We start from the raw sequence: 12196 nt of genomic DNA on the forward strand, positions 1-12196 counted from the left end.
GTCACCCACTCAATCACTCCTAGCACTCTGAGCCATCTGAGAAGCCCTCTGGGGGCCATTCGGGAATGGTCACCAGCCCATACAGGTCACTCCCCTTCCCCCACCGCACACATAGGCGGCTAAGCCTTCGTTAGATTTGCCAATAGCAAGAACTCTGGATTAGTGCCCACTGTGACCTTAAGCAGGTCTCCTGCCCAGCCTCGATTTCTCCAAGGTTTTGTGAGGTTTATTAATTCTACTAGACCTACAACAAAACTTCCAGGGAGCTGCATACTAAGTCCTAACTAGGGCAATCCTGTAAATCAGAAGCCTGCAATAATTTCAAAAGTAAAGAGTTCTCAGAACATAAGGGTGTCTCACCAAATCAATGTTTGTAACAGGATGGATCAAGTCAGTACTTAGGTTTCTGGCATAAGTGACCTCACTGGTCTACTGTTAACTCTTAAGTTTTTTTGTATTATCATTACCACCAAAAAAAATGAAGGGGTGAAATCATTATCTCAGGAAATCTTTTTTATTGAGCAGATAAGAATCATTTGTGATTAACACATTAACTGCAGTTAGGATGGAAGCTCAACATTAGCTATGGAAAAAAAGGGCCTGCTTACTTAGAAAACAGTGAAACAAGACAGAAAGGAGGGTTTAGTTCATTAAGAATGGTTTTTCAAACATACTTCAGCAAATGCTGGCTGTACATACATAATTAGAGTGATAATTACAAATAATTATTATCTACTCAAAGGCAAAGACCAAGTACTGGATTATCACAGACAATTGTGGAGGCAACAAAAATAACATTCTGCTGAACTGCTCCCCATTTCCACCAACATCAATTGACCTGAATACAGAAAGAACTTCAATAACTTACCTCCCACACCCCTACTAGCATGTACCTACTCACTTCACTACAGAGATCTAAAATCTATTAAGGACAATTATGGAATCTTCTACCGAAAATTCTCCCCACCCCACCCCCCAAAAAAACCTGCAAAAATTTTACATTCTTAGGACAATGATTACAAAGGTCTTGTGCCTTCTCCTCCCTACCAAACAGTTACATAATTTCTTTTCTGAATGAAATTAATGTGATTTTTTGAAGGTTTGGCTGTATTTACAAGGTGGCTACGCAACTCTTAAGAATAGGGTGAACAGTCTGGGGATGCCAAGAAATCACAGGACCACAATGAACATTTGACCAATGTGATACGAAGGGGACATTAAGTGACAGCAAGATTATCAAGGCATGTGGGCTCCCCCAATCTACATGCTGACTCTCTCAAAAAACGGTTTAACACGATATTCCAGGGTAAAGAAAAGGCCTTTTAAGTTCATCACCATGATCAAACCACCAACCAAACTATGTTCAAAGGAGTACATCCACAGGGCTCTTCTGGCCAATGAGTTTGGCTGAATTTTTGAAGAAATGGGAGGTAGAACAGTACAGTCGATTGGAGTAAGAGGAACTGGGTCCAATTACTGGCTCAACATTTATTATCTAGATGACCTTTGGCTCTGTGAGCCTCCATCCCTTCACCTGTGAAAGGAGAGGCAGAGGTTTGGACTAGAGGACCTCTGAGGTCCCTCCCCGCATCTAAACAGAAGATCTTGTAAAATGGGGATGGTCAGAACGCTTAATGAAATAAGTGAACCTGGGAGTGTTACTGTCAGTTGCTTATTTGCTGGCTCTCTATGAAGCTTGCAGGGGATTATAAACATACCGAATGAGTGAACTGACAAGTAGCCTCTTACTTGAGATGAATATTATTTCAAAACTCCAAAGTTTTCAAAACTATGATTTTGATGGTGCAGGTAACTGTACCCTCTCAGACTATGTTGATGGTTATAACGAATTTTGTGGAGAAACTCACCTCTCTATAGCTAACTTGGAGGTGAAATTCTCCTAAGATACAGTCCAAAATATTAAGGGCTGTGAAATGTTCTTTTACCAAAGTCTATGGGGTCAAAATGTTACCTGTGGGAGTGCATCTCTGGCAAGTTATAATATTAGTCAATAGGAAAATAAAATGACTCAATATAAAATTACAAATTTTTGCTTCATGTACAACCTTTTAGCAACTTCTCAAGTGAGGCTGAGTTGTATTTGGATTTCAGAGGATTAAGGGGACAACCACCAAGCAGCACACTTCCCAAACAACGTGCACTTACTTTCTTACCCCACCACCCACCCATTCCCCAAAGGATCCTCATTAAAAACCTGTCCATGGCCAAGTGCTGACTATGGCTGAGGGAGCAGTCCCTAACTCCAGCTACCCAACTCCATAAACAGAACTGGGTGCTGGGCACTGCATCCCAGGTTTCAGAGTCAAGATCTCTCTACTCAGTCACTTTCAAACTTCACAGAGTTGACTTGGGTGGAGATAGAACCACCCCGGTAGCTGCCCCTCTTCTTCTTGGTCTTCTCATGTCGAAAGGACTTGCCTTTGGTGAACTTCAGGACCTCATTGGCTTTCTCTCCCCAATCTCCAGCTGCGCCCCGCTAAAGAAAGGAGAGGAGTCATCACAAACCAGAAAGGCTAGGGAAGAGTGATGAGTTACTGCTCTCTCCTAGGACAGTACCACCATTCCTTTCTTACCTTGGCATCAAAGGAGTTGTCAGCCACTCGAGAGTCGACCTCAACTTCTTCTGATTTAACTCTCCTGAAAGGGGAGGAAGCCCTTCTCTCTCCCTGAGGAAAAAGATTGGCGTGTAGGGAAAAGAGGGCAAGAAGGTACTCTTAATTGGCCCTGAAATACTTCCCTTGATCCCCAGGGGACAGGATCCTCTAGCACCCATTGGTCACTCACCTTTTTTGTTTTGGGAACAGTATTTGGGGTCTGAGGCTTTTGTTTCTTCACCTTAGGGGGAGTGGCCTCTTGGCCAGGGCTAGCATCCTTTTTCCTCTTCTTCCCAGAGCCTGGTGGGCACATAAGTCAGAATTATCTATCAAAAAACAGCCTTGAGTTCAATTCTATACCAACTTCCCCAGGGTTGTCCTAGACGCTGAGGTATTGAGGATGCACAGATGGCCCCTGTCAGTGCCTCCCCATGTCCTGACACAGACCTGGCTTGGCTGCTGCCTCTTCCTCCTCTTCCTCCTCCTTGCGTGCACAAGTCTTCCCATTCTGGTGTGCTGCTGGGCAAGACCCATTGGCCACCAAGCCAGGGCTCTTTTTAGGTTTTGGTTTTTCCTCCTCTTCACTGGAGCTGTCAGAAGACGAACTACTCTCGGCCTTAGATTTTTTTGCCAAGGCAGGCTTAGGAACAGCTGTAGTTCCCACCTTGGACTTATTCACTTTACTTGCTGGTTCCTCCTCTTCACTGCTGGAGCTGTCAGAGTCTGAACTGCTGTCCTGGGTGGCTGCTTTGGGCCCTGGAGATGGTGTTCCCTTGGCCCCCACCTTGGGTTTGGGGACAATTACTGCAGTCTTTGTCCCTGGCTTCTTCTCTTCCTCACTAGAACTGCTTTCCTCTTCACTAGAGCTGCTATCTGCTTTCCTGGGCAGAGGCTTTTGATTGGTGGCTGGCTTGGCTGGTGCTTCATCCTCAGAGCTGTCTGAGTCTGCACAGAAAGGGAGCAGTGAGCAGATATTCTCAGACCATGGCCACATAGCAGATTCCCCCTCTTCTCCCCACAAATCTCAACTCCCTAACATCTCCCTCTATACCTGAGCTGTCTGAAGAGTTCTCAGCAGCCTTTGTAGTCACAGCTGGCTTGGGAGGTGGCTTGGGAGCTGTCTTAACAGCAACAGGTTTGGGGGCTGCCTTTTGAGAAGGCTTCTTCTCTTCCTCTTCTGAGCTGGAATCTGTAGAGAATCTGCAGGGGTTAGGATGGGCCCACAACTACTGCCAAGGGAACAATTCTTACCCCTTGGCTCTGATTTGACCTCCCTCCTCCCCACCAAACTTCTTCAACAAGGGATGAGAGATAGAAGAGAATGAATAAACAGACACAAACAAAACACCTGAGTCACTGTCTGAACTGGACTCCTCTTCTGTGGCCTTGTTTGTTGTAGTCTTGACTGATGAGGCCTTGGCTGATGCAGGCTTAGGTGTGGCAGCTTTGGCCCCTCCTGATTTAGCTGAAAAGGGTAAAGGTATCTCATTTCCTGGTCCATTCCTAGATTCTCTCCCCCTGCCTTTCACTCTCAACCAAAAGCTGTGCCCCTGCCACACCACATGCACACACCTGCGGCTGCCTCTTCATCACTGCTGTCCTCACTGCTATCAGAAGAGTCACTGCTTTCCTCCTTCTTCTTGGGGGGCTGGTCACCTGCCACCTTCTTCTTGGGAAGCTGGTCACCTGCTACCTTCTTCTTGGGTGGTTGGTCCCCTCCCACCTTCTTCTTGGGTGGCTGGTCCCCTCCCACCTTCTTCTTGGGTGGCTGGTCCCCTCCTACCTTCTTTGGCTGGGTGCAAGGGGGTGGGGGAACGGAACTGTACTGACCTGCTTATAGAGGCACAAAAGACCAAAAGGAAGAGATCAGTGGATGAGGTGCCATAGTCTTACTCTCTTGCTAAGCCAGCATTTTTCTTTTTAAAACCTCCTGAAATTCTACCTACTCCAGACTAAGCATAAAGGTAGTAGCACTGGGACATTGCAATGCTAAGCTCAAGTGCATGTGTAGAGAAAACCTTGTCCTTAAATCCTACAAACTTTTCTTACCTCTCTCTAGTCTTCTTTCCTGCACAAGAAACAGTAAGACTTAAAAACTATACTGAGAGAGATCAGCTTCATCTGTTTGTTCTGGGAAGGCTGTGCAATTAGGCAACCTAAGTCCCAAAGAGTAAATACACATATGTATTTTCAGTTTTCATCCCATTATCTCCTGATACATTGCAAATGTTTAGTCCTGGGTCCTCATCTAGCCAGCCTTAATTTTTCTCACTGTAACAACCACCTAGATAACCACTGGCATCTCAATTTCAACACACAGAAAACAGAAGTCACAATCTTTTGCCCAAGCCTTTCCCTCCGTCAAATGTCGGGATTTTTGTTTGGGGCACTATAGCCCCAGTACTACAGGTTTATAATCCTGGAATCATCCTTAATTCACGGACTTTCCTTCATTCAATCACTTGTCAAGTATAGTCAATCCCACCCTCATTCCATCTTTCTTCTATCCACTTACACAACCACCATTGGTAGCTCAGGGTCTGTCTCAACTTCTCTCACACTTGGCTCATAAGCCTCCATTTCTTCCTAAGGGTTCAATTTTCATTTCTATATGGATGATTCCCAGAGCTGTACATCCAGAGCTACTTTCTTCTGAGCTCACCACCAACTGCCTTTTGATCCAGATCTTAATCTCTATGTCTCAGACACTTTCAACTCATTATGTACAAAATAGAAACCATAATCTTTCCCTCAAAAACTCAACTTTTCCCATTTTATTATGGTTCTTCTTTTACAACATGACTAATGTAGAAATATGTTTAACATGATTATACATGTATGACCTATATCAGATTGCTCACTGTCTTGGGAGGGGAGTGAGGGGAAGAGAAAAAATGTGGAACTCAAAATCTTATAAAGGTGAATGTGTAAACTATCTTACCTGTAATTGGAAAAAATAAAATACTATGGGGGATGGGAAAGGTAAGCTCTAACTTCATCCCAACTCTTCCATGGATACCACTATCCTCCAAATCACACTGGCTTACAACCTCAGGCCTCATCTTTGACTCCTCACTCTCACTTATCCCACAGATCCAGTGTGCCAGCAAATATTCTCACGTCTCCCTCTGCAACACTCACATACCTATCTTTTCTCCCAACTCACACAGCTACCACCTTTGTCTCATCACCTCCCACTTTGCCTACTGCAAGAACTTTCGAATTGGTCTTCCCACCTCTCCCTACTCCAATCCATCCCCTATTTATCAAGTGGTTTTCTTACAGGACAGAAACACCCATATCACTCCTTCCCTTACTTAGTAAAATCTGGTGGCTCCCTATTACCTCCAGGACCAAATGTAAACTCTTCTTGCTGACATTCAGAGTTCTTCACAACATGGCCCCTAGCTAAGTCTTTTTCACACTTTCGTCCACTCTACAAACTCTGTAACCCAACTACCCTGGTCTGGTGTTCCTCCTCACTCATACAGGGCAATCCCTCTCCACGCTTCTGCACCATCTGTCTCCCCTGCTTGAAATGTTCTTTCTCCCCTCATCTCCGCCTGTTTGTTTTACTGGCTTCCCTCAAGACTCAGCTTAAATCCCGCCATAGGCTGGTGGCCTTTTCTAGTTCTCCCACTGCTAACACTTTCCTTGCCCTCTGAGATTACCATCCACCTACTCTGAATATATCACCTACATACCTAAATTATTCTGGCTTGTTTCTCCTATTAGAGTGAAAACTACCTGACTTTTCTTTGTATCCCAAGTGCTTAGCATATAAATGCTTAATAAATGGTCACTAATTGGTCTTCTTGCTTCCAAATTTCTCCTCTCCCAACCCTTCTTCCACAGAGCTGCCAAATAATCTTACCTTAGGGCAAAGTCATTTATCTGCTAAAAAACTCCTCCAATAAGATAAAACCCAAATCCCTTGTCTTGAGGCCAACCTACCTCTTCAGATTCTTTCCACAAGACTACTCCCCTTCCAGCATGTTAAATCCCAGCAAAACTGGACTCCTAGGTGTTCTATCTCCAACTTCCATTTATTCACAAGAACTATGTACCCCATGCCTAGAACAAAATTCCTCACTTCCAAATCTATATTAAGCATCAACTGTTAATATTCTCTCGTTCTTCAAATTCTCTAATGCCATGATAGTAGAATGGAATTACAAATACAGGTATTTACAAAGTACTTTCCTCAAAACCTTTTTGTAGAGCAGTGTAATGTTAATGGAATAGAAGATCTTCCCTGCCCATTAACAGGCCTCATGTGGAACCCATTGGAAGAGGGGCTTGCCTGAGGAGGAACTTGCTTGTAGGAAGGCTTTCACACCTTTTGGTACTAAGCTAATTAGGCAATGAGTTACAAGGGTTGTGATGCCTTCTGGCACTGAGCCTATTAGCCAAAAGTGAGATTTTTTTTTGAGGTGAGATTTTGCTTCCAGGGCTTGCTTATGAGAAGGACGTTTTGATTTCCTGGTCGAGGAGAAGCCATATGTTCAAGAGCTCCTTGACCACTCATATGTAAAGGCTCTCTCAATCCAGTGATGTATATAAAGTGTAGCAATATTGCTTTGATCAGGCATTTAGAACCCTGTCTGTTGGTCTTTTTGCTAATTTCTCTGCCTGTACTTTCTCTGACGTTCAGGGCATTGACTTTTCCCCTGAATTAGTGAATGTAATTAAAGTAAGATTGTTGACCCTTTAAAAGCTATTTTTCCTTTAAAAGCAGATCAAAGAACCTTTGCCAGCAAGCCATACTGGCTATGCTAGGGTGCTTGCTACTACAGGTAGGCAGTCCAAGTATTAGCATCATCATGCTAGAGATGAGAAAACAAATTCTGAGTGCCATGACATAAGTGTCTCCTAACTGCAGATTTAGCACTCTTTCCACTAAATCAAGACTATAGTTGAAGCTCCTGGTTAATTCTCATATGTAGCTTAAAAAACCAAGTAACAAATTCCAAAACCATAGTACCTTAAGTGTGTGCTATCGTGACATTCATGTATTACATTCTACCAGCCACAACTTTGCTTTAGGTAAGAAAACAGAAGTGTATGAAATAGGCCAAAGGAACTGCAACCAAGGACTGGAAAAAGGCACTCAACATTAGTAGCTGGGAAAGATGACTTTACGCCTTTGTATCAAGGTCCCAACCCTGTACCCACTGAACTAAGCAGAAAAAGGATAAACTGCAAACACCTTCAGGCTGAGACAGAGATGGGATTCAGAGCTGTGATGCTGAACCGCCCTGGGGAGCTGGGGCTGCCACAGGTGTGACAGTACAATAAGGAGACCTGGAAAATAGCCTCCTTCTTAATCTCACTCACCCTGCTTGGCCTTGACAGGTTTTTTCTTCTGTTTCTCTTCCTCTTCATCCTCACTGGAGGAATCTTCACTGCTGGAACTCTTCTGGGCAGCTTTGACAGGGGTCTTAGATGGAGTTGGCTTCTTCAGTACAGCCTTAATGACAAATATACCAATCAATTCCAATGCTTGGCAATGGAACCCCCCTCTACCCATAGGGAAAAGAGCTTCAACCTTTTTGGGTGGAGCCGCTGCCTCCTCTTCTGAGTCACTGCTGCTACTGCTGCTGCTGCTGCTTTCACCAGCTTTGCCATTGGCTAATTTGGAGGTGACCTGGGCAGTTGTGCCTAGGAGGGAAAAATGAGATCAATTCAGTTACATAGTAACTGCCTCCCATGTACAAGACCCCATACTAGGTACTAAATAAACATTTTGCCAGGAAAGATGGATGTCACTATCCCTGAAGCTTTAGGTGATAAGAGTATATTAAGAATCATTCAAATATCTCCTTAATCGTTCTGATTAAAGATCTGCCAGAGTTTATAACATGTTCTCCTGCCCCACCCCTCATTTCAGGAGTAAGAGAATATAGTACCTGGCTTAGCAGGGGTCTTAACTGGAGTCTTAGCTGTGGCTTTGACTGGGGTCTTGACTGAAGTCTTAACTGGGGTCTTAACTGGAGTCTTTGGTTTCTGTTTCTTGGTAGCTTCATCCTCTGAGCTGGAGTCGGAGTCGGAGTCAGAGTCAGAATCGGAGTCAGAATCAGAGTCAGAGCTGGAGCTGTCAGCTTTCTTAGGCTGAGCAGCCTTGGGGGAAGGTTTGGCTGCCTTGGCTGGGGGCTTGGATCCCTTCTGTTAGGAGAAGGAAGAAGTATTCAGCAAAGGGCTTCTGGGTGTTGAGGCAAGGGCACCCTGGAATAGAGCAACATGGAGAATCCTCTTCCCACCACCCTGACACCACCCAGAACAAGTGCATGTCGGAAAGATTTCTTTTCTAACGGCATCTTTGTATCAAGTCCCATAGTAGACAGATTCCTGCCCCCAGCTCCTCTCCTGGAACCCATATATTTTAACCTGGGCAGATTTCTTCTGGCTTTCATTGTCTTCTTCCTCACTGGAGTCCTCATCGCTACTACTACTCTCTGCTGCTTTGGCAGGAATGGTTGATTTCCCAGGCTGAGGGGATGTACCAAGAGGCTTGGTGGCTGAGGAAGAATACAGAATTGGTGAAAATTAGGCTTTGGACAAGGTGAGTACTCCCAAGTGAAAGAGAAGAACCTTCATGTGCTTTAGCCAGAAATCAAACACATGGAAAGAACACACTCTTCCCTGTGGCCCTCCCCCTAGCCAAAAAAATCATCCCTCACCTAGTTTCTTGGCTGGAGGCTGTTTGGCCTCTCCTTTTTGATTGCTGTCACCAGAAGCAGTGGATTTCTTAGCTTTCTTTGCCACTGGTCCGTTAGCCTGCAACTTCCGCTTCCGAGTTTTGGAAGACCTACTGAGTGGAGAAAGGATAAAATGAACTTTGAGAAGGGGCTAGCCTATGACCCACCAGGGAAGAGAGAGCTAAAGGGGGCAGGAGGGACTTACTTGAGCCAGAAACTATAGATGTCCAAAAGGGAAGTGGCGTTGGGGTCCTGTTGGGCCTGCAAGGACAGAAAGAGGTAGAACTGTCATCCCCCAAAATGCTGATACTTTTGTAGTCACATCCACAATGTTCTATCTGGTTAAGTTAGTGGACTGTTACAACCTGGGCTTTTTTTTGTTGCCAACATGTTTTAGCTAGCCTTCCCACCTTCATATCATCTGCAAATCTGAAAAGCATGCTATTATGTTTTATACAGAGAAACTCAAATTATCGAGCACTTACTAAGCACCTACCAAATTCAAGCTTCTAAGATACAACAAAGAGGTAACAGACCCTGCTTTGTAAGGAACTGACAATAAATTTTGATACAAAAAATAGTGTGATAGGAACAAGAGAAAGGTCCAGGCAAAATTATGGCAACTATATATTAAATGCTTGAATTAACTGACTCTGAGGAAGAAATCATTTTCAGTTAGGGAGGGGGGAACTCAAGGAAGGCTTCACTGCAGAGTGACACCTGAGTTAGTTCTTGAAGGGAGAGTGTGACCAAAGCCACAGAAACAGTAAACAGCAGGAGAATGGGGGATGGAGAATAGCCCAAATTGGTTCTCATGTTTCTATTGTGTTTTAAATTAACAAAGCACTTTCCCCACAACCCTCTAAGGTAATAAGCATAAGAACTGTTTTTCACAACAGAAGAAACTTAATTCAAAAAAGTTGAATGATTTGCCCATGGTCACAAGTCAGAAGCAAGACATAAACGTAGGCCTTGTGACTCAAAAATCAGCATTCTTTCTTCTATTCTAAATTTTGGACTTGCAAATCAAAAGCAATTATTATGAAACACTGATTTCTACCAATCTTATGTAAACTTTAAGCCTGGTCCGCTAGAACAAAAAATATGCAGTCTTTCTTCTTGCTGAGGGGTGAAGGGTGAATACAGTAGGAGAGAGAGAGAATCAGTAATTTTTGCCCTGCCTTGGCAGGGCAAAATAATTTAGGCAGAAATACTACTTAGAATGCTCTAAAATCGAGCTGGGTGAAAAATCAACCTAAAGTATTCATCACACACTATGTACCAGATATAGTATAGGGGGACCCAGAGACAAAAATGGAACAGCCTCTGACTTCAAGAAATGTACGTGCTAAGTGACGAGAGCCTGAACTGGCTGGAGTGGAAGTGTAAAGGTACCCGACGCAAAAAATCTAACTGATAAAAACGTTAAGCAGAATTGAGCCGAGGTCGCCCCCTTAGTTTTCCCTCTAGGATCATATAGATATAACTATTCTTAACCAACACTGCTTGGGTGTTCAGTTAACCTCAAATCTAGCCAGCCGTTATCAAGCAGCCCACCTCTTCCCACGACATCCACAAAACTAAGATACACATTTACCAGTCCTACAGCCTTACCTCGATTTACTAGGTAAGGCCTCTGTGTCCACGAGAGCGGGAATTAACCAAAGCTACGTCCCAGGGATAGCCCTCCTTAGGCACCCACTTTCCCGGGGCCCACGAGGGCCCCCTCACCCCTAGGCCCCGGAGGAACCACGTGCTTTCCTCTCCCCTCGCCCGGTGATAAGAATGCCCTTCTGCCCGCGCGCGTGGAGACTCACGGTTCCTGTAGCTTTAGCGAATTTGCTTGCCGCCTCCGGAAACTGGTTGTCTCGCAGGAAACCGAGCACAAGAGGGAACAAGTCGCTGGGCACCACGCGTAACACCTCTTGCTCCGCCATCCTCTAGATCCAAATGCGTCACTGGCGCGACTTAGCACTGGACGTCGCACATAATGAAATCACTCCGGCGTGGTGAGGATAAAGGGAACCGGATGTTGCGTCATGACCCAGCGCCGGAAAAGGCGGGGATTCAGACCCGCCCGCCCACTCCAAGAACCCTTCCTGTACCTTTTCCCCACCACCCGGGGTCCCAAACCAGACATCTTGGTAAAGAAAATGACCCGTCGAACCGCTCGTCTCGTCTCGTTGGTAAAGGCGGGGTAGTGACGTCATCGCTCCGCCCCCTTCTGCCGCTTTGGCGGGAAAGCTCGACTCTGGCTTCGGCCGCCGCCTTGTCTGGACTGGGTCGGGCTGGCCTCGCTCTAACTACTTCTTTTGCAAACAGCGATTTGTGTAACTTTGAGCTACATCAGCTTAAGTTCGCCAGGCCTCTTTTTCCTCCGCTGCAAAATGAGGGGGCGAGGCTTAAGAGACCAGGGGCTCTTTTCGGGGCAGCCTCATCCCCTCCCACCTGGCGGCCTGTCAGCTGACCTCCCCGAAGTCTCCTGCTCAGTGACCCACCCTCAAATTATTGGGCGATGTGTGTGCAAACGAGGGGTGGTGAACAAGCCCACCGGGGGTTGGTGGGGATCCTGAGAACTAACAGAGGTGGTGCTTCTTAAGATGGGGGGACCGTCTTTCTGCTTGTAATTGTATTCCCAGCTTCTAGCACAGTCCCTGAGGGCGCATAATAAGCGTTTAATAAATGCTAGTTGACTGGCTGGTCTTGGGTTTCTTTCCAGCTCAGACATCCGGTGGTTCACGAGACTTTATAAAAGATCTTGTTTTCAGCTCCAAATTACGAATTAAATTGAAAATATATAAAGTCATGCAAAACAAATTCTCACATTACCCAATAGCTAACATATAGCACTTAGTATGTGCCAGGCACTCTGCTAAGTACTTT

General features: G+C 45.2%; 1 protein-coding gene across 2 annotated transcripts; it reads right to left on the reverse strand.

Annotated features, from left to right (window-relative positions):
* Nucleotides 1–495: 495 nt before the first annotated feature.
* NOLC1 (nucleolar and coiled-body phosphoprotein 1) lies at nucleotides 496–11300 on the reverse strand. 2 transcript variants are annotated; one of them, XM_036735833.1, is made up of 14 exons: nucleotides 11131–11300; nucleotides 9519–9574; nucleotides 9296–9426; nucleotides 9003–9133; nucleotides 8525–8780; nucleotides 8164–8276; nucleotides 7953–8085; nucleotides 4188–4445; nucleotides 3964–4080; nucleotides 3667–3804; nucleotides 3063–3560; nucleotides 2806–2915; nucleotides 2595–2687; nucleotides 496–2497 (listed from the first exon to the last, which is right to left on the reverse strand). In XM_036735833.1, exons 1-14 carry the CDS (start codon nucleotides 11248–11250, stop codon nucleotides 2339–2341), a joined length of 2313 nt encoding a protein of 770 aa, XP_036591728.1. In that variant the 5' UTR covers nucleotides 11251–11300; the 3' UTR covers nucleotides 496–2338. The 2 variants fall into 2 exon arrangements, with proteins under 2 accessions (XP_036591728.1, XP_036591729.1); XM_036735834.1 differs by having other exon boundaries at nucleotides 9296–9423; nucleotides 11131–11296.
* Nucleotides 11301–12196: the final 896 nt, after the last annotated feature.

This window comes from Trichosurus vulpecula, chromosome 8 (assembly GCF_011100635.1).
Source record: "Trichosurus vulpecula isolate mTriVul1 chromosome 8, mTriVul1.pri, whole genome shotgun sequence".
In the NCBI taxonomy this organism is placed as follows: domain Eukaryota; kingdom Metazoa; phylum Chordata; class Mammalia; order Diprotodontia; family Phalangeridae; genus Trichosurus; species Trichosurus vulpecula.

What these genes read in the sequence shown, in the direction of transcription:
- NOLC1 (XM_036735833.1), bottom strand. Translation starts at nt 11,250, where the DNA reads ATGGCGGAGCAAGAGGTGTTACGCGTGGTGCCCAGCGACTTGTTCCCT. An exon ending in GCCTCCAGCCAAGAAACTAG is followed by an intron (nt 9,134 to 9,295) that starts GTGAGGGATGAT and finishes ATTCTTCCTCAG; the next exon opens with CCACCAAGCCTCTTGGTACA. An exon ending in CTGTTCCCAAAACAAAAAAG is followed by an intron (nt 2,688 to 2,805) that starts GTGAGTGACCAA and finishes CTTTTTCCTCAG; the next exon opens with GGAGAGAGAAGGGCTTCCTC.